This window comes from Pituophis catenifer, unplaced genomic scaffold (assembly GCF_029215685.1).
Source record: "Pituophis catenifer annectens isolate HBS135680 unplaced genomic scaffold, rPitCat1.0.hap2 SCAF_9, whole genome shotgun sequence".
Lineage (NCBI taxonomy): Eukaryota > Metazoa > Chordata > Lepidosauria > Squamata > Colubridae > Pituophis > Pituophis catenifer.
In genome coordinates this window covers 5,970,696-5,996,784 of record NW_027256889.1, presented here as the reverse complement: position 1 = coordinate 5,996,784, position 26,089 = coordinate 5,970,696, and the positions used below count along the sequence as shown (strand labels likewise).

The 26,089-nt window shown below is 44.8% G+C and overlaps 3 protein-coding genes across 3 annotated transcripts; 1 reads left to right on the top strand and 2 right to left on the bottom strand.

The window, feature by feature from the left end:
- Nucleotides 1-2: 2 nt before the first annotated feature.
- LOC139321377 (urokinase plasminogen activator surface receptor-like) lies at nt 3-11,961 on the bottom strand. Its single transcript, XM_070950053.1, has 7 exons — nt 11,916-11,961; nt 9,073-9,192; nt 7,789-7,923; nt 6,466-6,606; nt 4,412-4,555; nt 2,449-2,586; nt 3-211 (listed from the first exon to the last, which is right to left on the bottom strand). The coding sequence occupies exons 1-7, from the start codon at nt 11,959-11,961 to the stop codon at nt 3-5; spliced, it is 933 nt and encodes a 310-aa protein (XP_070806154.1).
- Nucleotides 11,962-14,684: 2,723 nt separating this feature from the next.
- Nucleotides 14,685-20,652, bottom strand: LOC139320894 (interferon-inducible GTPase 5-like). Its single transcript, XM_070949385.1, has 3 exons — nt 20,513-20,652; nt 17,557-18,199; nt 14,685-16,769 (listed from the first exon to the last, which is right to left on the bottom strand). Exons 2-3 carry the CDS (start codon nt 18,147-18,149, stop codon nt 15,566-15,568), a joined length of 1,797 nt encoding a protein of 598 aa, XP_070805486.1. The 5' UTR covers nt 18,150-18,199; nt 20,513-20,652; the 3' UTR covers nt 14,685-15,565.
- Nucleotides 20,653-20,764: 112 nt separating this feature from the next.
- LOC139320951 (interferon-gamma-inducible GTPase 10-like) lies at nt 20,765-25,940 on the top strand. The gene is made up of 3 exons (XM_070949511.1): nt 20,765-20,981; nt 22,311-23,012; nt 23,842-25,940. Exons 2-3 carry the CDS (start codon nt 22,318-22,320, stop codon nt 25,004-25,006), a joined length of 1,860 nt encoding a protein of 619 aa, XP_070805612.1. The 5' UTR covers nt 20,765-20,981; nt 22,311-22,317; the 3' UTR covers nt 25,007-25,940.
- The last annotated feature ends 149 nt before the right edge of the window (nt 25,941-26,089 follow it).

The window sequence follows — 26,089 nt, the reverse complement described above, 5'->3', positions numbered from 1 at the left end:
GGTTATTGATAGACCGTAAACACCAAGCATAAACTGAGAATTGTCACCAGTTCTGGGTTGGTGGGACTGTGGGCTTTGTTACAAAGATTCCTTTTACAACATTCGGCATGAGAATTTTCTCCCTTCAGTCTGAGGTATATATCTGTGTCTCTCCAGCACATGGATTCTGTGGCGCAGCCCTTCTGGACGGTCACGGCTGTGCTTTTATTTTCTGGAAAACAATAACAAAAGTTTATGTAGCAGGGGTTACATTTCCTTTTTTTAAAAACATATTATTCTGATCGAACCACCAAGAGAACCTAGACACCAGGAGTGTCAAACTCAAGGCCCGTGGACCGGATCCGGCCCACGGGGTCCTTAAATCCGGCCCATGGGGCCAGCCTGGAAATATGACAAAGGACCAGCCTGTGGTGCCTCTGCTGGCCAAAATGGGCTGAGTGTGGTCTCCCCAGGACCCCTTTTCCGCCTCCCTGGCCTCCTGCAGCACTCTACTGGTCAAAAATGGGCCGCGCAGGGCCTCGTGCGGGTTCTGCGTGGCCTGTTTTTGGCTGGCAGAGTGCTGCTAGAGGCCAGGGAGGCCAAAAACGGGCCATGCAGGGCCTCGTGAGGTTCTGCGTGGCCTGTTTTTGGCTGGCAGAATGTTGCTAGAGGCCAGGGAGGCCAAAAACAGGCCGTGCAGGGCCTCGTGAGGGTTCTGCGTGGCCTGTTTCTGGCTGGCAGAGTGCTGCTAGAGGCCAGGGAGGCCAAAAACAGGACGCACAGGGCTTCGTGAGTTTTCTGCGTGGCCCGTTTTTGGCCGGCAGAGTGCTGCTAGAGGCCGGGGAGGCTGAAAACGCGCTGTGCAGGATCTCGTGAGGTTTCCGTGTGACCCATTTTTGGCCAGCAGAGTGCTGCTGGAGGCTGAGGAGATGATCCATCCGCAACAGGAGAAATTTTTACATTGCATCAAAAGAAGAATTCCTTGTTCTCAAAGAAACCTATTGCATAGGCTTCTGCAGAAGATGGATGCCAGAGGTGGAAAGCATTTAGCATTAGATCCTCCCATGCTGTGTAATATATTGGGTAGCAAGGGATCTTCAATATTGACTCTGCCATTGCCGGTCCCAAGCCCGGATGAGAAAGGAGGAGGGTTGAGAGTCAGGCTAGCAACCTTGTGAAAATTATAGCCGCTACAGAAAGAGAGGAAGAAGAATCTCAAGAAAATTTAGTGAGCCACATAAGGTGGGAAAAGAAGCATTAAATTGCAAGTCACACAATCATTTGGCTGCACCATTTTAACAGAAATGGTAGTGCCTGTTTGATATCTGGAGATGGATGGATGAATATATGAATGTATAGATGGATGGGGTGATGTGATGGAGAGATGGGTGGTTGGATAGATAGATGGATGGATGGATGGATGGATAGAGTGGCTGGAGAAATATATGGATGTATACTGGTAGATGGATGAGGTGATATGATGGATAGATAGATGGATGGATGAATATATGGATGTATAGATGGAGGGAGGGATATGATGGAGAGATGGGGTGGTTGGATAGATAGATGAATGGATGGATGGAGGAATGGATGGAGAAATATATGGATGTATACCGGTAGATGGATGAGGTGGTATGATGGATGGATGGATGGATTGGATGGATGGATGGATAGGGTGATATAATGGATGGATGGATGGATGGATGGATGGATGAATGAATGAATGGCTGGAGAAATATATGGATGTATACTAGTAGATGGATGAGGTGGTATGATGAATGGATGGATGGCTATATGGATGTATAGATGGATGAAGTGATATGATGGTGGGATGGGTGGTTGGATGGATGGATGGATTGATTGATTGATTGATTGATTGGATGGATGGATGGATGGATGGATGGATGGATGGATGGATGGATGGATAGGGTGATAGGATGGATGGATGGATGGATGGATGGATGGATGGATGGATGGAGAAATATATGGATGTATACCGGTAGATGGATGAGGTGATATGATGGATGGATGGATGGATGGATGGATGGATGGATGGATGGATGGATATATGGATGTATAGATGGATGGAGTGATATGGGGGAGGGTGGAGGAATGGCTGGAGGAATATATGAAAACATAGAAGGATGGGGTGGATGATGGATGGATAGATGGAAGGATGGGGTAGATGGAAGGAGAGGCTAACTGGCTGGCTGGCATAGACAGGGAGATCCTGCAACTATGATAAATACATGCCAGTTACCAAGCTCCCATATTTTAATCATGGAGATCCTGCAACAGTCATAAGTGTGAGGACTGGTCATAAATCACCTTTTCAGTGCTGCTATAATGTAAAACAATCACTAAACAAATGGTCATAAGTTGAGGGCGACCTGTATGGAGATGTATTTTTTTCCCCCTCTCTTTCTCTGTCTTTTGTATCGGCTCAATCTTGTAAGTCTTCCTCCTTACCTCCTTTTATGATACGGACACACCGGTTCATGGCTCCGGTGCACCTCAAAATTTGCTGTTTCTGGAGGGTGCTCTCTTCACGGCCCGAACCACTATAACTATAGCACTGTAACCCATTGGGCTGTCCCGTAAGGATCTCTGTAGGTAGGGAAAAAAATAATAAAGGAGTTGATCATGGTTTCTACCAATGACAAGTAGAAACTGGAATACTGCAACCAATTTTGGTCCCTGTACTACAAAAAAGATGTTGAGACTTTGGGAAAAAGTTCGGAGAAGAGCAACTAAGGTGATCAAAGGCCTGGAGACTAAAACATAGGAAGAACGACTGCAGGATTTGGGTTTGGCTAGTCTAGAGAAAAGAAGAATTAGGGGTAACAATGATAGCAATACCTCAAAGAAGAGGGGGTCAAATTATTCTCCAAAGCACCAGAGGGCAGGACAAGAAACAACGGATGGAAACTAATCAAGGAGAGAAGCAACCTGAAATTAAGGAGAAACTTCCTAATAGTGAGGATAATTAACCAGTGGAACAGCTGGCCTCCAGAAATTGTGGGCGCTCCATCACTGGAGGTTTTTAAGAAGAAACTAGACAGTCACTTATCTCAAATAATATAGGTTATTCAATATAGGTCCTTTGGAGTTCTATTCTATTCTAAACCAGGAAGCCTGAAGGAAAGCAGATGAAATGGAAGAAGTGAGAAAGTTAAGATAGTTAAACAATTTGTAGAGATTTTACTTGCGGTTAGCTTATAACCCGATCCTAGTACAAAAGCTGATCTTTATTGTCTTCGTTCATCCATTCCCACATTTTCTTTTCAAATAACTTTAGGTGGATTGATAAATTAAAAGGCACGAATATACAAACGCAAACACATAACGGTGCCGCAAAAGATCGCCTACAGCCAATTAAAATGAAGCAAAACCAAAACCATGAATTTGCTTTCTAGGAAAATGTTCTAAAAAACGATGCAGTTGCTGCTTTTCAGTACAGGGAGTTCTCGACTTACAGCTGATTAGCAACCATTCAAAGTTTTGACAACCCCCCCTCCCAAAAGGTACTTATAACACGGTTCTCGAGTTTCAGAATAACAGAGTTGGAAGGGACCTTGGAAGTCTTCTAGTCCAACCTCCTGATCAAGCAGGAAACGCTATACCATTTCAGACAAATGGTTGTCCAATCTCTTCTTAAAAACACTTGTTGGAGCACCCACAAATTAATCATTCCACTGATTAATTGTTCTCACTGTAATTGTTTCCATGGGCCAGGTCACATTCCTGTGGTCATGTGACTGTATTTTGGATACCACCCATATTTTGGGTCAACCCATGGTGATTTACAAGATTTTTTGCCAAAAAGTGGCATTTCCTTAAACTATATGGACTTGAACTGCCTTCCTGCCTCTATTTTTATTTCTTTTCCATTAAAAAAAAAAAAAACATTATTTAACAATGACACAGCATATACAGATATATAAACAGAGATAGTCGTTCCCCTCTTCCCTCTCAGCAACACTCTCTGCTTGTTTTACGATAATTTAAAACAAAGGCACATTTTCCAAAAAGATATTATCTGTAAATAAATTGTTCATTGCTGAGATTGCACAATCATTACTCCTCCATCTGACTTTAGTAACGATTCCAGGCAGAGTAGAATTAAATCTGTGTTTCTCAACCTGGGCCATTTGAAGATGGGTGGACTTCAACTCCCAGAATTTCCTAGCCAGCATGGAATTCTGGGAGTTGAAGTCCACGGTTGAGAAACACTGGAGTAAATTATTAATTCATTACATTTCCATACCTTTTTACTGCCATCTCGTGGTGGACTGGATAGGGAGAGGTAGCTATTTATATTTACATTTATTCATGCCTCTATTTCTATATCGCTCCAGTTCAAAAGATTCAGGGCACTTGACAATATGACAGAATAAGATGAAAAAAAGGACAATGACTTTGATGGACTTACCTGGAAAACTTCTATTATTGCAGTTGGATTGGCCACAGACTTTTTGGTCAAGGAAAGCAAAGTCCTTTCCAATCTGGTAGAGCACCTGCAGATCTTTGAAGGAGCTATTTCCACATCCCTTTATGATGGGCTCTAGTTCTTCTCCTGAAGAGAACAATCATCCAATGATTCTTACGCACCAGGATTATAATTTATCATAGTCTATTCAAAGTGCTTTAGCAATACTTGTAGAAGATAGAATAAGGGGGTTGGAAGGGATCTTAATATAGGTCTTCTAGTTCAACCCCACTATTCAGACAGGTGACTCTATACCAGGGGTGAAATGCTACCAGTTAGGACCGGTTCGCCCAAATCAGTAGTAAGAAATTGCTACTGGCGAACTGGTATTTCCGACAATCAGCTATGCGACGATCAGCTGTTCCGCATGATTTATATTCACTAGAAAGCAGGAAATCCTGCTTTCTAGCTAATCTAAATCGCGTGGCACAGCTGTTTCCCCGCCCCTGCTGTTCTACTAACCTTTGAAGACTCAGAAAAGGCTTCTTAATCCTCTTTTTTCAGCGGTGCGTGCTAACGTCTGTGGTGCGCATGCACACGAAGTGTGTGTTTGGTACATGCGCGAAGCGAAGCAGTAGCAGATTTCAGAGCATTTCACCCCTCCCCTATACCATTCTGGAGAGATGGTTGTCTAGTTTCTTCTTGAAAACTTCCAGTGATGGAGCATTCACAACTTCTGGAGATAATCCATTCCACTGATTAATTGTTCTCACTGTCCAGAAATTTCTCCTCATTTCTAGGTTGGATCTCTCTTTGATAAACTTCCATCCATTACTTCTTCTCCTGACCCTTTGATGCTTTGGAGACTATGTCGACCCCCTCTTCTCTATGACAGCCCCTCAAGTACTACAAGACTATTAACATGTCACCATGTAGTCCTTCTTTTCATTAGACAAGACATACCTAATTCCCTCAATCATTCTCTCTTACGGTGTGACAGAATGGGATGGAATGTAGTCTGGATTCCCAGGAGGGAGGGGCTGCATTCCAGAGGAGCAAGAGAAAACAGTTTGTGTGAGAAAAAGCGGGTGAAGACGGCACCTCCCTAATAGTTCCCAGAGTTCTATGATGCAAGAAGTCTTCTTTAATTTGGGAAGATTTCCATAAGCATTCTACTAAAAATGATTCCATATATTCTTCTTTATATATATTTAACTGGCCACCTTGTGATTTTACTTACACACACACACACACACACACACACAGGTTCAGAAGTAAATTCACAGGTTGGCCAGTTAAATAAAATAAAACTTTTGAATTCTTGTACTTTTAATTAAAAGCTTCCTGCTAAATTTGTGCTACTTTTTTTTCAGTGCGGCTAAGGGATTGAACTGTTTATGAGCTACATTTATGTAACAAACTGTTGCACCTTAAGGCAAACTCAAGGCCCACAGGCCCATGGGGTGCTTAGATCTGGCCTGTGGGGCCACCCGGGAAACAGTGATGGACCGGACCAGGGTGCCTCTGCCAATGAAAACAGAGCTCCGGAGGGCCGTGCTTCATTTTTGCTGGCAACGGATTGCAGGAGGCTGTTGCAGCTGAAAACGGAGCTCACAAGGGCTGCATGCAGCCCTCCTGAGCTCCGTTTTTGCTGGCAGAGGGTTGCAGGAGGCCGTCGCAGCCGGAAACGGAGCTCGGGAGCCTGTTTTCGCTGGCAGAGCACTCAGGCCACCACAGAGGCCCCTGACACGAGTGACATTGAGCTGGCCACACCCACCCTGGCCACGCTCCCACGCCTCCCCCCAAGGTCAAATACAACCCTGATGCGATCCTCAATGAAATTGAGTTTGACACCCCTGCCTTAAGGGGAGAGGTTTCTTTTAATTCTCTTCTTTTCTTTCTTCAGTAGGAAAGTAGCTATTTTTCACAATGGTAGAAAATTCTAAGCAACAAACAGAAACCACGAATAACACCACCACCCCATCCCCCATCCACCAACTGGAAGAGAGAAGGTGGTGTGCCCTGCCACGTCATCTCAAATTGACACCCACTTGTACCTGGAAAGAAACGCTGGGAAATTTGCACGCACCGATCTGCACTCCCGGAGCATTGCTGCGAAGGGGCCGTCAGGCCGCATTCGGCTGGGCCCCCAATGCAACTTTGGCACACCAGCCCATTTTGCGATCCATCTTGGTTGACTGTTTGAAATGACAGGCAAGGAGAGAACTTGCTCAATTCACTCATCCAATTCCATCATTGGAAGCAATCCAAATACCACCCAAAATACGGGCAAATGTACTAGAACTAGGAGCCTGGTTTAGCTCAACAGACAAAAGCACTGTAATTTAACACCAGCTGTCTGCAATTAAAGTAAGATCGAATCTCGCCAGGCTCAAGGTTGACTCAGCCTTCCATCCTTTCTAAGGTAGGTAAATTGAGGACCCAGTTTGTGGGGGCAATAAGCTGACTTTGTATAAATATACAAAAGGATGAAGGCTATTGCTTAACGCACTGTAAGCCGCCCTGAGTCTCCGGAGAAGGGTGGCATATAAATCAAATTAAAAAAAAAAAAACCTACGCAAAAAAACCCTCTGTTTTGGGCCTAGGAGGCCTCCCTGCACTTACCTCGGAGCCAAAATGGGCGCGTGGGGACTCCTGGAAGGGGCGGGGTGGGAAGGGGTGGGGCCAGCCAGCAATTTAACTACCGGTTCGCCTGAACCGGCCTGAGCCAGCTGAATCCCACCACCGGCCACAGCTCAGAGGTCAGGTAACCCCTGACCTACAGCATCTTGGACTGAATTTGTGTTATTTCACTGCCACCAAAGTTGACGTGTTCTATTGTAGGTCTCATGGTCCCCAAATCATTGTGCTATAAAATCACAAACCCACAACTCGCCTAGACCTCCTCAAGATGTCAGGGTTCCAAGTAACAGATCCAACACAATCAAAACTCTGAAGTTGACCTGACGTTTCCTCAAAGTAAGAGTTTATTAGGAATGCCATATTGGCACAGCTGGGGAAAACCCGACTCTGAAGGACCTGAGGTTTTCCCTACCCAAATCAAAACCCAAAGTTCTTGCCTCCCCCAGGTCACATGTCCATCACTTGGTCCAATCAGGTCACAGTCCCCAATTCAGCTGGCTTTAGTCCACGCCTTTCAAACACCTGGTGAGGACGTCCTTGGCTCTCGTGGGGAAGAGTGTTATTTTGGCTACACGTCACCCCCAACTATCTCTACCTCCCCCCTCACGTTCCCACAGTGCCAACCGGCCTCGCTGTGGCAGCCCGGAAGATGCTCCCAAAATGGCTTCAGGGCTGACACAGGAAGTATTGCGTTCTGGGTTCCAGACACGCTTCTGTGGCTTTCCCCTTTGACGTACCAGGCAAATGGATGGGTTGGCAAAGATCTGAAGAACAACACCACATGGTTCGGAACAAGGAGCCCTTCGTGCCCATGGGGTACCTACGGCAATCGTTTGAGGATCCACAGCCCTGTTTTGCTGTATCTGCGCCCACTGCAAGGAAAATAATAAATCATGAGGTTACTTACCATCGGATGGAAGTATTTTCTGAAGAGTCTATTTGGAGTTGCACAATCATCTTGTGCAGTTGGTTGCAATCTACTATGTGATTTACTGGGTCGTAAAGGTGGAGTGGAGTGGAATGGAATAGAATAGAATAGAATAGAATAGAATAGAATAGAATAGAATAGAATAGAATAGAATAGAATAGAATAGAACGTGGAGTGGAGTGGAGTGGAGTGGAGTGGAGTGGAGTGGAATGGAATGGAATAGAATAGAATAGAATAGAACGTGGAGTGGAGTGGAGTGGAGTGGAGTGGAGTGGAGTGGAGTGGAGTGGAGTGGAGTGGAGTGGAATGGAATGGAATGGAATAGAATAGAATAGAATAGAACGTGGAGTGGAGTGGAGTGGAGTGGAGTGGAGTGGAGTGGAGTGGAGTGGAGTGGAGTGGAGTGGAGTGGAGTGGAATGGAATGGAATAGAATAGAATAGAATAGAATAGAATAGAATAGAATAGAATAGAATAGAAGAATTGGAAGGGACCTTGGAGGTCTTCTAGTCCAACCCACTGCTTAGGCAGAGTGTTGGAGCAGTCACAACTTCTGGAGGCAAATTGTTCCACTGATTAATTGTTGTAACTGTCAACAAAAAAAGTCTCCTTAGTTGACCAGCTGGCCTTCGTGCACATATGTGTGCCAGAAACTGGAAGATCATGTGACCGCTGCGCATGCACACACCAGAAACCGGAAGCTCAGCTTCCCGGCGCGCACATTCACGCCGGGGAGCTGCTCTTGCGGTTTCCGGGGCTTGCCCACATGTGCGTGCTCCTGTTTCGGCACTCAGAGCTGAAAAGTTTCGCCAACACTGGATAGGGTCTCCTGCTTGAGCAGGCAGCTGGACTAGAAGACCTCTAAGATCCCCTCCAGCTCTGTTTTGATTGATTGAGTTTTGATTGATTGAGATCTGGAAACCAACCAGATCAAGCCTGTTCGTGAAGCCAGCTGGATGACTAGTCTAAACTAGTCATTCTCTCTCAACCTAGGAGGAAGATCTGAAATCTCCTCAGGAAGATCCCAGGAGTCACAAACCGACTCAAGAGTTCCCCCCACACACAGACACCACCCTTTGAAGAAGAAGACTTACATCCATGGTACTTCTTGATCACTGTGAAGCAGGCGTTTTGGTTGGGCCTGCAAACTTCCACTGGAGCCTTAGAGCAGTTCCCTTCGTTAATTAAGCACTTATGGCACTCCAAGCTATTGGCTGAAGAAGAAGAATCAACATTCCACCGAACAATGAAATTTCACAATCTTTCCAAAGTGACGTTCTCCAGATACGGCGGGACTGGACTTGCAAGAATTCTTGGCTGGGTGCTTCATTATCTGCCTTGCGTAATCCGGTCTTTCCAAACTCAGAATTTTAGGAATGACAGTTTCCCATACTTTCCTACCGCACCAATTTGGAAGAATGCAGCAGCCCTCTTAAAGCAGTGATAACATTCGTAGGATGTGTTGCTAAGTGGTGCATTTAGCCTCTCGGGTTCGTTGGTTAAGAGGCGGGAGGCAAATCAATTTTATATACACCTAAAGTAGTGGCCAAAATTGTGGAAGCCTTTTGGGGAAAGTGTATTTTCTAAAACTAGCTAATAACAACACTTTCTTTTTTTGGAGTAGTACCATAAAATGATATATCAATGGAAAGATCATTTAATCAAGAATGTAATGCAATAACTTTTATGAAGGATTTGCTATTAGAATAGCAGTGACAGTATAAAGAAGAAAAGGGAAACAGTAGAAAAAATGAGATATACAAAAATGATCCCCATGTCAGTTAATACTTCGTTGGGTAACCTTTAGCATGAATTACGGCCTTACGACATCTTCCCATGGAGTGAATCAAGTCTTTTAATTCTGCAGCTGTTCTAATGTGAAACCAAGATTGATTGAATGATTGCTTTTATTAACTGGGTTTTATTGCTGAGTCGCTTCTGACTAACCAGTTTCTTTAGTTGGCTCCATCGGTTTTCAATTGGGCGAAGGTCTGGTTTATTCCCAGGCCATTCCAGGAGTGGAATAGGAGTATCTTGAAACTCCAAAAAAAAGTGGTGTTATTAGCCATCAAACCTTGGAGCCTTGGTAGTACAGGGGTTTAAGGCACCCCTGTTATTAAGCTGGTTATTAAGACCAGCTGCCTGCAATTACTGCAGGGTTCGAATCTCTCCAAGGCTCAAGGTTGACTCAGCCTTCCATCCTTTCTAAGGTAGGTAAATTGAGGACCCAGTTGTGGGGGCAATAAGCTGACTTTGTATAAATATACAAAAGGATGAAGGCTATTGCTGAGCACTTTGTAAGCCGCCCTGAGTCTTCGGAGAAGGGCGGCATATAAATCAAATTTTAAAAAAAAAAAAAACCCTCAAAAATACACTTTTCCCAGAAGGTTTCCACAATTTTAGCCACTATTGTAAATATAAATAAATAAGCTGATCATGCTGTCATGCAGGCTTTCTCGGGAGATCTATATCTACAAAATGTTTTAGGACAGTATTTCTCAACCTTGGCAAGTTTAAGAAGTATGGACTGCAACTCCCAGAATTCCCCAGCCAGCGCAAAGAATTCTGGGAGTTGGAAGTCCATACTTCTTAAACTTGCCACAGTTTGAGAAACACTGTTTTAGGACATTATTTTCTCATCCTCTGAGGAGAAAGGGGTTTGGTTTGGTTCACGCAATAATTTCCCTGGGGAAGTGAGTTAAACCAACTGATCGGAATACCTCCTAGGCTTGTGGTTGACTGAAATGACAAGAAGTATCGTTATTGCTAGGGGACCATTAATTATCTGGCCATTAATTCAGTTTCCCCAAGCTGATTTGTGTTTCCATTTTAATATTCTTCACCAGTTCCCCTGATTGCATTAATACATAATGTCTTAGATCTGCTCTATGCTTTATCCTCAATGAAAATTTCATTTTAAAACATTCCAATTCTAATAGAATTGAATTGAATTCTTTATTGGCCAAGTGTGATTGGACACACAAGGAATTTGTCTTTGGTGCATATGCTCTCAGTGTACATAAAAGAAAAGAAAGATATTCGTCAAGAATCATAAGGTACAACACTGAATGATAGACATAGGGTACAAATAAGCAATCAAATCATATTAGGAAACAGTCAATAATTCGCTAATCACCTATTTTTTTTCCTTGTTCTCAATTCTACCCTATTGTAATATGATTGATATTTTGCTTTCAAATCCAAATAAAGTTCAACTAACCATTGAAATAATCTTTTTTTTTTCTGGTTTGTGCATTACAATCAGGTGATACTCACTTACTTTCCCTACCGGTTCGCAAATGTGAGCAAGACCATGTCCATACATGTACCTGACCTTCTGTACATGTACCTTCTGTACATGTGCTTTGCTGGCACATGCGCCTTCCTACGCATGCGCACAGCCGCAAAAACGTGCCTAAATAAGATGACATAGAGCTGGGCCAGGTGGGCAGGGGAAGATTTCCGCTACCAGTTCAGGTGAACCGGTCCGAACCAGCTGAATCAGTCCGAACCAGCTGAATCGATCCGAACCGGCTGAATACCACCTCTGATTACAGTCATCCATAAACCAGCAGAGAGTTGATTTGACTAATATGAATTTTGTTTCCTGTGTTCTTATATTGAGCTTGATACAGAAGATGCTGCTTTGTATATATGGGGAGTCTCACTGAATGTTTAAGGTCTGGTTGGTTGCAGCAACCTTCCTAAATGGAGTATCTATGGAGATTCTCAGCTATGGTTGTTCCAAAGATGCTTTTTCAAAAGACAACTGGACTTTTGCTTTTCTTTGAAGACGTTTTGCTTCTCATCCAAAAAGCTTCTTCAGTTTTGTCGGAAAGCAACATGAAGATTTTATCTTCACCTTTATTAAATAAACCATCCAGACAACTTTAGTTTAAAATAGACTAAACAACAGGGAGAAATAATTTGCACTTACCCATCCCAAGACAAAAAATGAAGATTGTAATGGATCCTTTATCCATCACAGCCACTCTATCAGAGAAGAGGGAAATGCAGCAAATTATAATGTGCTTCAGAGACAAGGAATTTGTCCACAATCGGTTTCGGGAATAAGTATCTACTGGATGGGGCCGTATTCTGCCCCAGGACCTTGACAGTAGAATCTATAGCAAAAGTCTCCAAACTTTAAGACTGGTGGACTCCAACTCCCAGAATTCCCCAGCCAGCTGGCTGGGGAATTCTGGGAGTTGAAGTCCACCAGTCTTAAAGTTACCAGGTTTGGAGACCCCTGATCCATAGCAAATTAATTGTCCATGAAGAGCGAGGAGAAAGAAGTTAAGAGTTTCAAAACTGACCTCATTACTTTTCTGCTGGAGACAAACCACCCCTAACCTCCTTCATCCCCATCTACCCACCATTCCTTATAAAAAAAACAGGATCAAGTACATCCAAACAAACTCTAAGAAAAGACATTCAAAGGCTTAAAACCTGAGCAAAGCATTTCAGGTTGCTCAAAAGAAGAAGCTAGAGAAAATGATTTGGCAAGGCGCCCGTTCGTATTAACTTACCAGCAACTGATGATCTTGATGAGACAAAGGGATCTCCTGGAACGTATCCCTACTGAAATATGGCCAACCCAAGGAGGACGGTTGGATTGCCCCTCCTTTGAAGGGATAAGCAGAGGGGTGGGGTTTCCTGCTTCTCCAGCATTCAATGAATAATCCAATTTCAATGCCATGCTAATTTGTTCCTATATTTTTAAATACCCTTTCAAAAGAGCTCTCTCAAGGCAAGTCAAAAAAAAGCATAGCAATTAAAGTATTGAAGTGGGCAAGACACGATGGATAGATGATTTCTCTTTTTTGTTGTTGTTCTGATTTGTCTTTCCTCTTTTCTCTCTTTCTTTTCTTTTTTTAGGTAGGTGACATGACTAGAAGTTAGGTAGGAGAACGTTTTTAATAAAGGGCGACATGATTAAAAGTTAGAATAAGTGATTGAAGCAAGAAAAGGGGGAATATAAGAGAAAACATGGAATAATTGAATAATGACAGATTGCAACTTAATATAAAGGACCCGTCACCCCAACAGTCTGGATCCTCATTTTACCAACCTCAGGAGGATGCAAAGCTGAGTCAACCTTTAGGTTCAGTTAGACCACAGGACACAGTATTTTCAGACAACAGGCGGTTAAATTGCAACACACTCAACCGCTTGGCCAACAAGCAAGAAATCTTGTAAATGTCTATCAATGTTGGCCCCTTCGACTGCTCTGTTAAGGTTCAGATCTTCTCCAGAATAACTCCTAGAAGGCTTTTAAAGCATAAATCAGTCAAGTTTAGCTTCACAGCACCTTCTCTGGAAACCTAACTTTTAACTAGATATTTGAAACTTTAACACAAGGAAGTTGAGGTTCAGACAACATAACTCAACTGAGTTAAAACGGTTGATGTTGAGTCATTTGTGATTCAGCTGGGCCCAAGAAGCTACGTGCTGTCTTCAGCACCAGTCTGGTGTCCTTTAGTGAACCAGAGTGACTTAGTCTAGTCTAGTGAGTAAGAGGCATACAGTTCAAATAGTTGTAAATAAATAAACCAGATATTACATTAAACCATCCTATGGTTTTGCTTGACCACAGCATATTAGGTGAATACAAGTACACTTTCTTCTCTGGAGTGTAAGGTTAAATAGGTTGTGTGAATCCAACCAGAATGTCTCCCTAGGAGTTTTCTCCAATCCCACCAGATTCCAAAACCTTTAGGGCTGGTCAAAATTCCATCTCGAAATGTCAAGTGATAGAAGTTCAATCCATAACACCACCAAATTGAAGAATTTTATGAATTAGGATGTCATAACAAGTCCCAGGTTCCAGTCCAAACAATTTCCATAAGTTCAGACCGCAATGAACTCTAACTATAGCTTGCTTTGAGTCATGCTATGATTGGAGAGTATTGTAGGTCATCTAGTCCAACCCCCTGCTCACGCAGACCTACAGTAGGGATTCGAACCACCAAACTGCGGACCTTTCTGATCGACAAGCTCGGTGTCTTAGCCACTGAGCCACCTAGCCATCCAAGGAAAATGTTTGTGCGAGGAGCAAAATGGAAAAAAATTAACTTTCTCAAGACTTTATTTCTAGGCCCAAAGATATAAAATATTTCCTGTGTTATGATAAACTTTCATTCTGAGGAGACTTTCATTCTCCTCAGAATGAAAGTTTATCATAACACAGGAAATATTTTATATCTTTGGGCCTAGAAATAAAGTCTTGAGAAAGTTAATTTTTGCGTTTTCTATGCAGAGGAGGAAATGTTTCGATTGACGTATCAATCTATTCTCCAAAGCCCCTGAAGGCAGGACAAGAAGCAATGGATGGAAATTAATCAAGGAGAGACCAGCCTAGAACTAAGGAGAAATTTCCTGACAGAACAATCAAGTGGAACTACTTGCCTCCAGAAGTTGTGGGTGATCCAATATTGGAGGTTTTTAAGAAGACATTGGACAACCATTTGTCTGAAATGGTATTTTCCTGCTTGCGCGGAGAGCTGGACTAGAAGATCTCCAAGGTCCCTTTGTTATTCTATTAATTAATTAAAAGACTTGTGGAGTTCTCTGGGTGACTCTGGGAGTTGAAGTCCACAAGTATTAAAGTTGCCAAGGTGGGAGACCCCTGATCTAGGAGACACGACTAAACTGTTCCAGGGATGTCCACACGGGATGGCACTTCAAAGAATTATTTGAGACATAATTGTTATTTCTCTACTATCTTTTTATTAATGGCATTTGGGAAACATTTCTACAGCATGGGAAGAAACAGAGAGGGAAAGATCTTGTTTGATCCATTGCACAGCATGTGATTTTATATATATATATATTTGATGCACGCACGCATGCCCCTCCAACAGACACACACCAATTGCAATTCAACCTGTATTCTAAATCAATGTTTTGCAACCTCAAGTGTGGACTTCAATTCCCAGAATTCCTCAGCCAGCCATGTGACCTGTTTTTTTTTTAATTCCAATAAACACACAGCACCTCCCCCTAGTGGCCAGCCAAGGGAGTGTCATCATAAATAAAGCAACAGGGGAATCTTACATTCAACCTTGTGCTCCAACTAAGCCTTCCCATTGGACAGCTCTATGGCTTACATTTGGATCTAACTCTGGAAAATATGATTAGATGTCATTCCACTCCTTTCCCCTCCTCCTTCCACATTTCTGGTTAATCATCCTAAGGCTAGGGCAGCAATTTGCCATAAAAACCTTACATTTCATTCAAACTCAGTATGTCCATGCCAGAAAAGAGAGGAACAAATACATTTAAAATAATAAATAACTGTAGGGCCGATGGAACCTTTCCAGACAAAGTGGTTCGTCTAAATCTTGTTTCCAGAACATCAAAGCCAAAGCAAATGCTTGTTTCTAGTCCTCAAGATTTTTCAGGCCACACAGCGCTGAGTAGCTTGTTATAGTGATAGAAGCTAAGAGGAAGGAAGCCTCCATGACAAGGGAAGATCAGGCATGGGAACAAGGGAAGTCCTTCTACTGCAGCCAAAAGCCGGACCAGCTGAGAATGATGGGAACTGTAGCTGGAGGGGACCAGATGGGTAAACTGTCTTAAGCCACATCAGACGTGACTTTCACAGGCCTTCATAAGGACGCGTTGGGAGTCTGCAGCCAGCTCTTCCAGGCACTGTCTCAACATGGAATAGGTGGTATGAAAAGAGATACCTCCAGAGGCCAGGGCGCCGTAAATCGGGAACCGATGGAGGAAAAGGTTGGCCACCATCAGGCCTGTTCCGGTGGCCTTTCCCAGCAAATTGATCACCAAATCCTTGTTGATGCTACGGCCTAGACAACTCTGCACTTCTTTTCTCAGGACCTCCATGGACTTCCCGGATCGTTCAGCCAGACGGGATAAAGATGCTGCATCGAGGCCGAAATCTTGCCGGTAACTGGACAACTTCTTGAGCAAAATGGATACGTCACAGGTGAAGGCCAGGCCCGGCAAAGGGACAGCAGCTACCAAGCTGGAAATCAAAGCCACCTTCCAGATTTCCTGCTGAAGGACCTTCTTCTTCTTCTCTATGATCACCGTGGAGACGTTGGGCAGAGACAGGAGAAAAGCCTGTTGCTTATGGGCGGGCAGTTCTTGCTCCAGAGTTTCCTCAAAAGCCTGGAAGTCAAACTTGTCGAGGTAAAAACTGCTGAGAAGGAACACCTTGGCATCGCTCAGCCCAGCTTTGGAAAGCTTGCTCTGGCAATCCTTTTTGATCACCTCCAGAACTTCGGCTTCCGTGGGTGGGTTCTTCTTCCTCCGCTCAGCCTCCAAATCGTTGTCTATCTTGGTGCGTACGAAGTAGAACTGCTTTCCCTCTTGGACAATGGCCTGGGCCAAACGGACGTGGTTTTCTTTAAACCGTTCGGAAGCCAGGATGATGAAGAAATCGTAACGGGAAAACTCTACCATTTCTAAGTATTTATCGGCCTGGAAGTTGGGCGTTCCTATACCGGGGAGATCCCACAGGATGACATTGGCATGCCCAGGATAAGGATATTGTGTGGGCTTCATTGTGGTCTCTGTCACGCCTGTTGCGGCCGCCCCTTCCTCTTCATCACCCATGCCTCTCAGGACGTTAACAAAGGTGGATTTCCCGGCGCCCGATTCTCCTGTGATCGCAATATCCAGCTGGGCATTCCAGATGTTTTCCAAACTGCACTGGATTCGGGTCACCACCTCGGAGAGACCCCCAAGTTCATAGGCTTCCTGGATCTCGGCAATCTCTTTTTCGCTGGGCTCTTCGAAGCCGAAGCGAGTGGGCTTCTGCACCCTGTGTGGAAAGATAAGAGGGATGGTCAAAAGGCATGGATGGAGAACCTGGATTTAAAAACACGTGTTTATGTTCAATGCCAGAAAGGTAAACCACTATTAAAGGTTGGTGGAAGAGCTCTCTCCAGGCCGGAGAGTTGAAAGGGACATTGGGGGCACAGTTGGTGATAATAAAGGGACTCATATCGGTTCTCTGGCTGTGTTGCCATTGTGTCACGCCCCGGGTCATCACAAGTTCCCTGACGATGGGCTCCAGCACGAGTCCAAAAGCTCACAAGAGAAAACCTCCGGACCTGGTGACCGACTCAGATTGAATCCTGCAACATTATCCTGGGAGACATATACAGGTCGTCCTCAACTTACAACCATTCATTTAGAGACCGTTCAAAATTACAACCTCACCGAAAAAAGTGACTTATGTCCGTTTTTCAAACTGACAACCTTTGCAGCATCCCCACGATCGCGTGATCAAAATTCAGATGCTGGGCAACTGGTTCATATTTATGACCGTTGCAGCGTCCCCAGGGGGGAAGGGGGTCATGTGATCCGCTTTTGCGACCTTCTGATAAGCAAAGTCGATGGGGAAGCCAGATTCCCTTAACCACCGGGTTAAGTCACTCATCAACTGCAGTGATTCAACTGCGGCAAAGAAAGCTCGTAAAACGGAGCAAAAACTCACTTAACGACAGCAATTGTGGCTCAACTGTAGTCGTTAAGTCGAGGGCTACCTTTATTCGCCTTCGTTCGAGAGCAACTCCGCTTTTCCGTTTCGAAGCTGTCATACCAACCTTTCATAGTGGTGCAGGTCCTTCAGCAAATCTTCCCGCAGCCGGGGGCAATCGAGGGCGCCAGGCTCAAAAGCAGAGATCAGGTATACAAAGGGATCCACGAGAGGGAGGGTCCCCAGGGATTCAGTACACGCCCCCCGGAGGGCCTGGATGACTTCCGACCGATCGTAACGCTGCCCCATCAACCGCTTGAGAGTGTGAAGTTCTAGATCAGCCTTGGTCCGGGCAAAATAAACCTTTTTGCCAGCTTGCCGAGCCTCCAGCACAAGGCGGCCGTGAGAATCCTCGAACCTGTCGTCGGTCACCAACACAATCAGGTCGGCCTCTCTCATCCATTGATCCGCGTGGCCTTTGCCCTCCATCGACCGCTCCCACAGCAGTAAATTATCAAAAGTCGGGTCAGGGTACATGATGGGCTTTTCAGATTTCACTGGAGCCCCCACAGGGGCTGATCCGACATCATCCTCAGTCATCTGTCGTACGGCATTAAGAAGAGCTGATTTCCCGACGTCGGATTTCCCCACGAAGATGATAGAAACATCCCCGCAATCGGGGGAACCCGGAGTGGAATTTGGAGAGGTCTTTACGGACATGTTTGGACGTGTTGACAAAGATTAACTTTTCTTCTGAGCAGGCTGAAAACCTTTAAAGAAAAAGACAAAAGGTCAGAGGGGGAGATTTTAAGCTAAAATCAAATCCTAGACTTGGCTAATCAATATTTCAAGAAGCGCTCAGTCGCAAATATCGATTATCGAATTGAACACAGTTGGCCACAGGCCAAGAGCACGACAAGGATCATCATAATTTCTTTTAATTTCACTGCATGCCCATAAAAGTTGGGATGGGTACATTTTCACCTCTCTTACAACAAAGTGCTTATTGTTCTTTGTTGTTGTTGTTGAAGCTTCTTCTGTTTTTCATTGCTCAGCAAGACCAACAAATCAAAATTAGGTCATGATGCAAGCAAGACATGGCCACAAAAAAAATCAGGGGTTTTTAGAAAAGATTTTATCTTGTTTCTTCTGTTTTTGCAAATAAATCAAGGTGACAAACATACCTGATACCCCTTCCTTCCTCCTTACCCCCACAACTCCTCTACATACTGGGTTTTGCTGAGACAGAATGACTGGCCCAAAGTCCTCCAGGTGGCTTTCACACCTGTGGTAAGACTAGAATTCACGTCTCCTGGAGATTGGCCCAAGGTTTCATTGCCATTTATTTTGAAAGCCAGGAAAGTCTACGGGAGTAGTCTGGCTGCCAACAGTTGCTAGTTCCTTTAGTTCACACTGTCTGCGCTATCCAGGGTGCACCACAAGGGGGCGAAATGGCTACATACCCTTCACATTTTTATTTTTGTTATTTTATTTTTTGTTATTTTTTAAAAAAATTATTTATTTTATATTTTATTTTATTATGTTTTATTTTATATTTTATTATTTGTTTTATATTTTATTTTATTAATTTTACTTTATATTTTACTTTACTATTTATTTTATTTTATTATTTATATTTTATTATTTCTATTTTATTTTATTATTCATTTTATTTTATTTATTTTATTTTATTATTTATTTTACTTTATATTTTATATTTTATTTTATTATTTTCTATTACTTTCTATTATTTTTATTTTATTTTTTATTATTTTATTTTTTTAATAGACTTTATTGAGATTTTTTACAGAACAAAAAGGAAATAAATGAGAAAAACAAACAAACAAACAAACAAAACAATCATACAAACAATAACATAGAACACATAAATATAATAAACATTTTCAATTTGTATCGGATATGCAGTGTTTTAACTATTTACATAAATAATACTTGTTGATATTTTGACTCACTTTTAACCAATATTTAACACACCTTTGATCTTTCTTCCATTTTGTCATGCAACCACTTGTACCACCTTTCCCACACCATATAGTATACTGACTTTTCATCATTTAATTCATAAGTTAATTTAGTCATCTCTGCGCACTCGAGTATTTTCTTAATTGTAAGCTCTTCTGGTGGTTGAATTTTCTCTTTCCAAAACTGTGCGTATGCCAATCTAGCGGCTGTGATTATGTGGATCATTAAATGTGTCATTTCCTTTATATATGGCTTCTTTATTATTCCCAGGAGGAAAATCTCTGGTGTTAGTTCAATATCTTCCCCAATTATTTCGTGTAACCATCTCCTGATCTTACTCCAATATCCTTTCGCTTCCGGGCATGTCCACCACATGTGAAAGAAGGTGCCTATTTTTTATTATTTTATTTTATTTTACTATTTTATTTTATTTTACTATATTTTATTTTATTATTTTATTTTTATTATTTATTGGGTTCCACTCATCTAGTTGAAACGTTCATTTATGTTGCCAGTCTACCAATAAATGGCCCAGCTTTCCTATCAGACTAGAATTCCCCCTTTCCTGGTTTCTAGCCCGGTGTTTTAATAGCTAGACCAGATTTTATTTATTTTTTTCCCTCCGGGCTTCCATGCTTCGCTGGGGAATTCTGGGAGTTGAAGTCCTCTTCAGAGTTGCCAAGTCAGAGAAACCCTGTTCTGTAACGTGGGTTGGGGGGGAAGCTGGAAAGACGGAGGTTTGTTCCTGGGGCTGCCAAGCGCTGAAAAGGGAGCTGTCCAGGTTCTGCCGGCTCAGCCATCCTGCCTTGCGGAAAGACGATCAACAACTCCGGTTGGGGTTATAACAGTAATAAGAGTTGGAAGGGACCTTGGAGGTCATCTAGTCCAACCCCTTTGCTCACGCAGGAGACCTATACTAGGGATTTGAACCGCCGAACTGCCGACCTTTCGGATCGCCTTAGCCACTGAGCCACCTAGCCAGGCTGGAGCCACCTAGCCAGGCTTAACCTAGGTGGCTCAAGCCAGGTTGGACGAAAGGAGTGGCCAATAGCCTTTTGCATCCGGCCCTTTGCAAACAACCGCCTTTCCTCCCCACCTACCTGCAGAGCGGGCGCCCCTTAAGAAGGACGGAGAGCAGGTCGGGCGCCCAGCGCAGCGCAGTCCGGATTCCCTGGGCAAGCGAGCCGACCCTCCCTTTCCCCCCCTTCGCTGGGTCTCCCGGGCTGGTGGGGTCTTTGCTTTCTCGGGTCTCCTCCTCCTCCTCCTCCCCGGGCGCGTCACAAGGGGCGGTTTCTGCGGCGCCGCGGTGCGAGCACACAGAACCGGGGGCGGACGCGGGGGAGGACTGAAAGGGAAGGGAAGCTGCCAAAAGCGGCTTCTGGATCGCGCGCACGGTTCGCTCGGGAAGCGCGTCGGAGGCTCCCCGGCGCGGAAGAAGTGGGGAGGGGAGGAAAGCCCCCCCACACACACACACACAGCCCGAGGGGAAGGACTGCCCACGCGTGGGCTTGTTGTTGGCCAAGGATCTCTTCTCCCCCAGCTGCGCCTGGATCCCCTTTGGGAGGACAGGTGAGCGGCTCCTGCCCTGCAAATCCGGGCAAGTGGCCAAGGGGGTGGGGTGGGGGGGCTGCAGGGAGGGAGGGGGGGTTCACCTGGAAAGGCAGAGCGGGGGGGGAAGAAATCCCCGACCTCCCCCCCAAAAAACAACAACAACAACAACAACGGGCAGGAAGACTTGCTAAGCCCCCGCTGACCACCTGCCAGGTGTGAGCTGCATAACTGCGGGCGACCCAAAGGATGGGCGTTATTCCCTAATCTCTTTGCTGCCCCCTCAAGGTCGTCTGAGGTATGGCAGCCCCCCCCCCCCCCCGCCCCGCTAAGGCGCGGTCGGGAGGCGGTAGCTTTCGATTCCTGCTGATCCCGGGCTGAACGGGGAGGGAGGAAGGAAGGACGGGGGTGGGAGGGGGCTACCGGGCAAAAGACAAAGCAGGGTCTGGAGCGGGAGGGTCTTTGAACCCCTCTCAAGGGAGAACTTCTTTTAAGCTCCGTCTATTGGGGGGGGGTCCCTCTTTTTACTTTACTTTACTTTTATTTGATTTATATACCGCCCTACTCCCGAAGGACTCAGGGCGGTGAACAGCCAACAATAAAATACATACATACAAAATTTAAAAAGCAGAGATAAAATCAAATTTAAATAGTTTGGCCCAGACAGGTTTAAAACCCAATCAATTTAAAACAAATTTAAACTTTGAATATTAAAAATACTAGTTTAGTTTAGTTTAGTTTAGTTGATTTGTATACCGCCCTACTCCCGAAGGACTCAGGGCGGTGAACAGCCAAGCAATAAAATACATAAATACACAAAATTTAAAAACCAGATAAAATCAAATTAAATCATTTTGGCCCGGACAGATTAAAACACCCCAATAATTTAAAAACAGATTAAAATTTAAATAAATATTAATATTTTTCTGCCGCACCCCACACCAATCCAGCTTGTCCAGTGGCTTTTGATGGAAGTGAGTTGCCGGGTCTGGTCTCCCAACCTGAAAGCCAGCAGGGAACTAGGCAGAAATCCTAAAAAGTTGCAGGGATGGATTTTTTTCCTCTGCTTGTGACACTTGTGATGCCGGAAGGCCTGCTGCGTAGGGCAGTCGTAGGAAAGCAGAGATGGGACCGGAGCATCGTTGTGTCATTGGCAACTTTTTAAGATTTGTGGACTTCAACTCCCAGAATTCCCCATGCTGGCTAGGGAATTCTGGGAGTCGGAGTCCACCCATCATCAAATAGCCGAAGTTGAGAAACACCTGCAATCCGTGGTTGTGTGAAGCCTTGATTCTCACCAAAAGGTTCCTGCCGGGGCCAACACTCACCTCCTCTCTTCTCTTCCTGCAGTTCAGCCATGGCCAGCTTTCCCTATTTAGACAAAGCACAGTTGAGGAACCGCAAGGCTCAATATCTGGCCCAGAACTCCGTCGCAGCTGCCTCTCAAATCCAGGAACTGCTGGATTTTTTGAATTCCTTCAAGGTCCAGGTTGGGATCCTAGGAGAGCAGCGTGCGGGGGTGACCATGCTGGTTGAGGCTCTCCTGAGCAAGCCCCGCAGAGTGACAAACCTTTATGCTTACTTCCGGGAAGCTCAACAGCCCACGCTCTCCGCAGAGCCCCACGTTCATCCCACCTTCCCTCACCTCATCTTGCACGATCTACCCGGCTTTGAGGCCTCCGAGAAACCGGCTGCCTATCTCAAGAAGCTGGGTGACCTACAGCAGTTCAGCTGCTTTGTGATGGTGGTAGGAACCGGGGGCTTCAGAGACATTCACCTACAAGTCCTTAAGGCGATCAAGCAAAAGAAGAAAGCTTTCTTCGTGGTTCGCACCAAGATCGACCTGGATTTGCACACAGCTGCAAGGCGCCTTCAATACAGATACAATCCTGCAGAGCAGATGAATCAGATCCGGAAGGAATTATCCGAGACCTTGACCAAGGATGGGTTGGAGTCCAAGAAGATCTTCCTGGTGTCTGGGCTGCAGACGGAGAGATACGATTTTGCTTGGTTCGAGGATACTTTGGAAGGAGAAGTGCTCAACTTGAAAAGGTAAAGGGGGAGGGGGGGTAAAGTAGGGGTCTGACTTAGATCAGAACATTTTGACTTCTCTGCCAGGACTGGAAAAGAAGAGGTTGTCCGGCTCTTGCATCTCCGTACAATGCCATTCTGTCTTGTCGAGCTAATGTCCTTTTTTCCTTAGTTGTTTTCTATATGGAAGTCAATTAAACATGCTAAAACAGAACACTATCAAGGAAAGTAGGAAAAAAATCCTATAATTTAGCATAAAACTTTCACACGCTGACTTTCTTTAGCATCCTTGCTTAGGAGCCAGAATTGGGACTGGCAGCTGTTATTAAGTGAACTATTAAGGTTGCTAAGAGGGAAATTATGGGACTGTGACTATGTTTTCCTTTTCCCCTGGTCCCTTGCCCTTTGGAATGCTTCTCCTGGTGGTGGAATAATTAGGGATTACAAGCGATTAGGCAGACGTACAAGTGAGAAATATACATCTCAAGCAGGGGTGAAATGCTCCCGGATCAGACTGGATCGCCTGATCTGGTAGCGATCTTGGCCGGTGGTTCGGTGATCCGGTAGCGATGGCAGAGCAAAGCTCCGACCACCCACCTGGGTGTCAAAGAGGGGCTCTGGGTGGTGTACAGTATAATATGACCAATAAAAATGTATTAAAATAATGTTAGAATTAAATTAGGGTTTAAAAAATTAAAATTAAAGAATGACAAACATCAAAAGAGGAGAAAAGTCCTCTGATAGCAGGGACATTATTATTGGACATGCCCAGTGTAGTAACTGCAACTAATGACTTTAGGAAGACAATGTATTATGCTTACAGTATATTTCTGCTTTTGGTTCTTCCTAGGCACCATGAGGGAAATCTGAAGGACTTCCACGCAGTGAGTCAAAAGATAGTCAAGGAGCTATTTGAAATTTGCAAGTTCAACAGCTTGGCTGAAGTCCCAGTGGTAATCCAGGATATGCTGGCCAAACCCACGCAAATCCATCTGAATGTAGCTGTGATTGGGGAAACAGGCTCGGGCAACTCCTCCCTGATCAATGCGCTGAGAAGAGTAGGCTCTGAAGAGACAGGGGCGGCCCCGACCGGAGTGGCCGAGACCACCAGGACAGTCACAGCCTACCCATTCCCATCCGTCCCTAACATGTTCCTTTGGGATTTGCCGGGAGTGGGATTGATGGAGGGTGATGTGAAGCGCCTGGACCTCAGCCGCTACAGCGCCTTCCTGCTGGTGGCCTCGGAGCGTTACAAGCACATCCACAGCTGTCTGGCCAAAATTATTGCTTCGGAAGGGAAACAGTCTTTCTTTGTGAGGAACAAGATAGACGTAGACGTGGAGGCCCAAGCTGAAAACCAACCCATGTTGAAGGAGAAACTTCAGGAACAGATCCGGAAGAACTGCGTAGAAGCTCTGAAGAACGATGGTGTTGACTGTCCGGTCTTCTTGGTCTCTTCCTTCATGGCTGAAGCCTACGACCTCCCTCTCCTTCGGGAAGAGCTCCAGAAACAGGCTTCCGAGTTGAAGAGGAAGGCATTGAGGAGAGCGATCCCGACCGTCTTCTCCCAGCTGGTGAGGCTCAAGAGCAAAGTGTTGATGAAAGACGTGTGGGGGAAGACCTTGCAAGTTGGCCTTTCCTCTGTGGACAATCTCAATGAGACTGTGGTTGAGAAGCTCCTGGCCATCATCGCCAGCTTCTGCATCCACCTTGGCCTGAATGAAATGTCCGTCGCGAACACGGCCCGGTGTACTGGCAAAGTAGCCGACCGGCTTCAGGAACAGATCCAAAGTCGTTTTGCCCAGGCAATGGAACCCACCGAGGTGCTCACCCTCATAGTTAAGTCTCCCTCGTGGAGCAACTGGGCGTGGAGCTACGTGCCCTACTGGGGCCGAGGAGGCGAAGTGGAGGCCACGATCTCGGTGGAGAAGGTTTACAACCTGCTGAAACAAGCTGTCATGGAACTGTCCGGGGATGCAGAGAGGCTGCTGCTGGCAGCCTTCTCGAAGGACTAGAGATGGTGGAATAGATTGATTTGGGGAAGGTGGGGGAGAGAGGAAGGGCCAACAACCTTTTTGCCCCACTTTAAAAGCAGTGGAGAGGAAAAGTCACGGAAGCGTCCCTGCAATAGGACACCATGAGGCGAGAGCAAAGATTGCTTGGCATAGTGTCCTGTGGTGGTGGTGGCGGCAACGACGATGTTTTTTTGGAAGGACCCAAGCAAGATTTGGCTGTAGAAACTTAAAGAAATGGAAAGTCAGTGCTAACTAAGCCTGTACCCCTTTGCAGTGCTCATTCACACATTGTAGTGTCTCTCAACCTTGACAACTTTTAAGATGTGTGGACTTCAGCTCCCAGAAATTCTGGGAGTTGGAAGTCCACACATCTTAAAAGTTTGGTACGGTTGAGAGGATACTGGTGAGTCATTCTTTACACGAAGCAGTTCCTTATTATTACAGAGAAATCAACGTTCTTTGTATGAAGCAATTCCTATTATTACAGAGGAATCAAACGCTTGCTTACTCGCTAGGATCCTGGCTTACAATACTGGTTTTATATAGTGGGAAGCTAGTTTATTTTTCTGTGGGGAGGGAAAAAGAGCAAACGCATCTCATCCTAGTACAGGCTTCACACAGCTTGGCCTGTTCAGGAAAGCGCATCCTGTGCCTAAAACCTCTTTGAATTCCCCAGATGTACACATGCTTAAAAAGAGAGCTGTTTTCTGTCCAGGAGAATTCGAATTCTGTCGATTGTAAGAGTCATTGTTTAAATTTGTTTATCCTGGAAGTAGGTCAAGTTACAGAGTTATTAAAAACACTGGTCAGGGGTAGATTGCCTGCACAATGCAAACTGCAATGAAAAGTTCTACACGCTGTACATTTAGCCATGCCACAAGTTAATTGAAAACGGTTGCCTGTTTGTAATTTGCTGCATGACCAATTAAAATAGTTGTACAATCTTGTTTCGAACATCATCCTTGTTTATAGTATGCAACTCACTGGGTTTCCAAAATCTTCACCCTCAGTCAGGCTTTGCCTAATTTTTTTTTTTTATTGTTTATCTTAATTTGATTTGCCAGGCAGTGCGGGATCCAAAGT

Excerpts from the sequence above, each read along its gene's own strand:
- LOC139321377 (XM_070950053.1), bottom strand. The coding sequence starts at position 11,961 with ATGGATAAAGGATCCATTACAATCTTCATTTTTTGTCTTGGGATGG. Across the intron at positions 9,193-11,915 it reads CATTTTTTGTCTTGGGATGG|CCAATAGCTTGGAGTGCCAT; the intron begins GTAAGTGCAAAT and ends CTTCTTCTTCAG. Across the intron at positions 212-2,448 it reads TGTCCGTATCATAAAAGGAG|AAAATAAAAGCACAGCCGTG; the intron begins GTAAGGAGGAAG and ends ATTGTTTTCCAG.
- LOC139320894 (XM_070949385.1), bottom strand. The coding sequence starts at position 18,149 with ATGTCCGTAAAGACCTCTCCAAATTCCACTCCGGGTTCCCCCGATTGC. Across the intron at positions 16,770-17,556 it reads GACCTGCACCACTATGAAAG|GGTGCAGAAGCCCACTCGCT; the intron begins GTTGGTATGACA and ends CTTTCCACACAG.
- LOC139320951 (XM_070949511.1), top strand. The coding sequence starts at position 22,318 with ATGGCCAGCTTTCCCTATTTAGACAAAGCACAGTTGAGGAACCGCAAG. Across the intron at positions 23,013-23,841 it reads GAAGTGCTCAACTTGAAAAG|GCACCATGAGGGAAATCTGA; the intron begins GTAAAGGGGGAG and ends GGTTCTTCCTAG.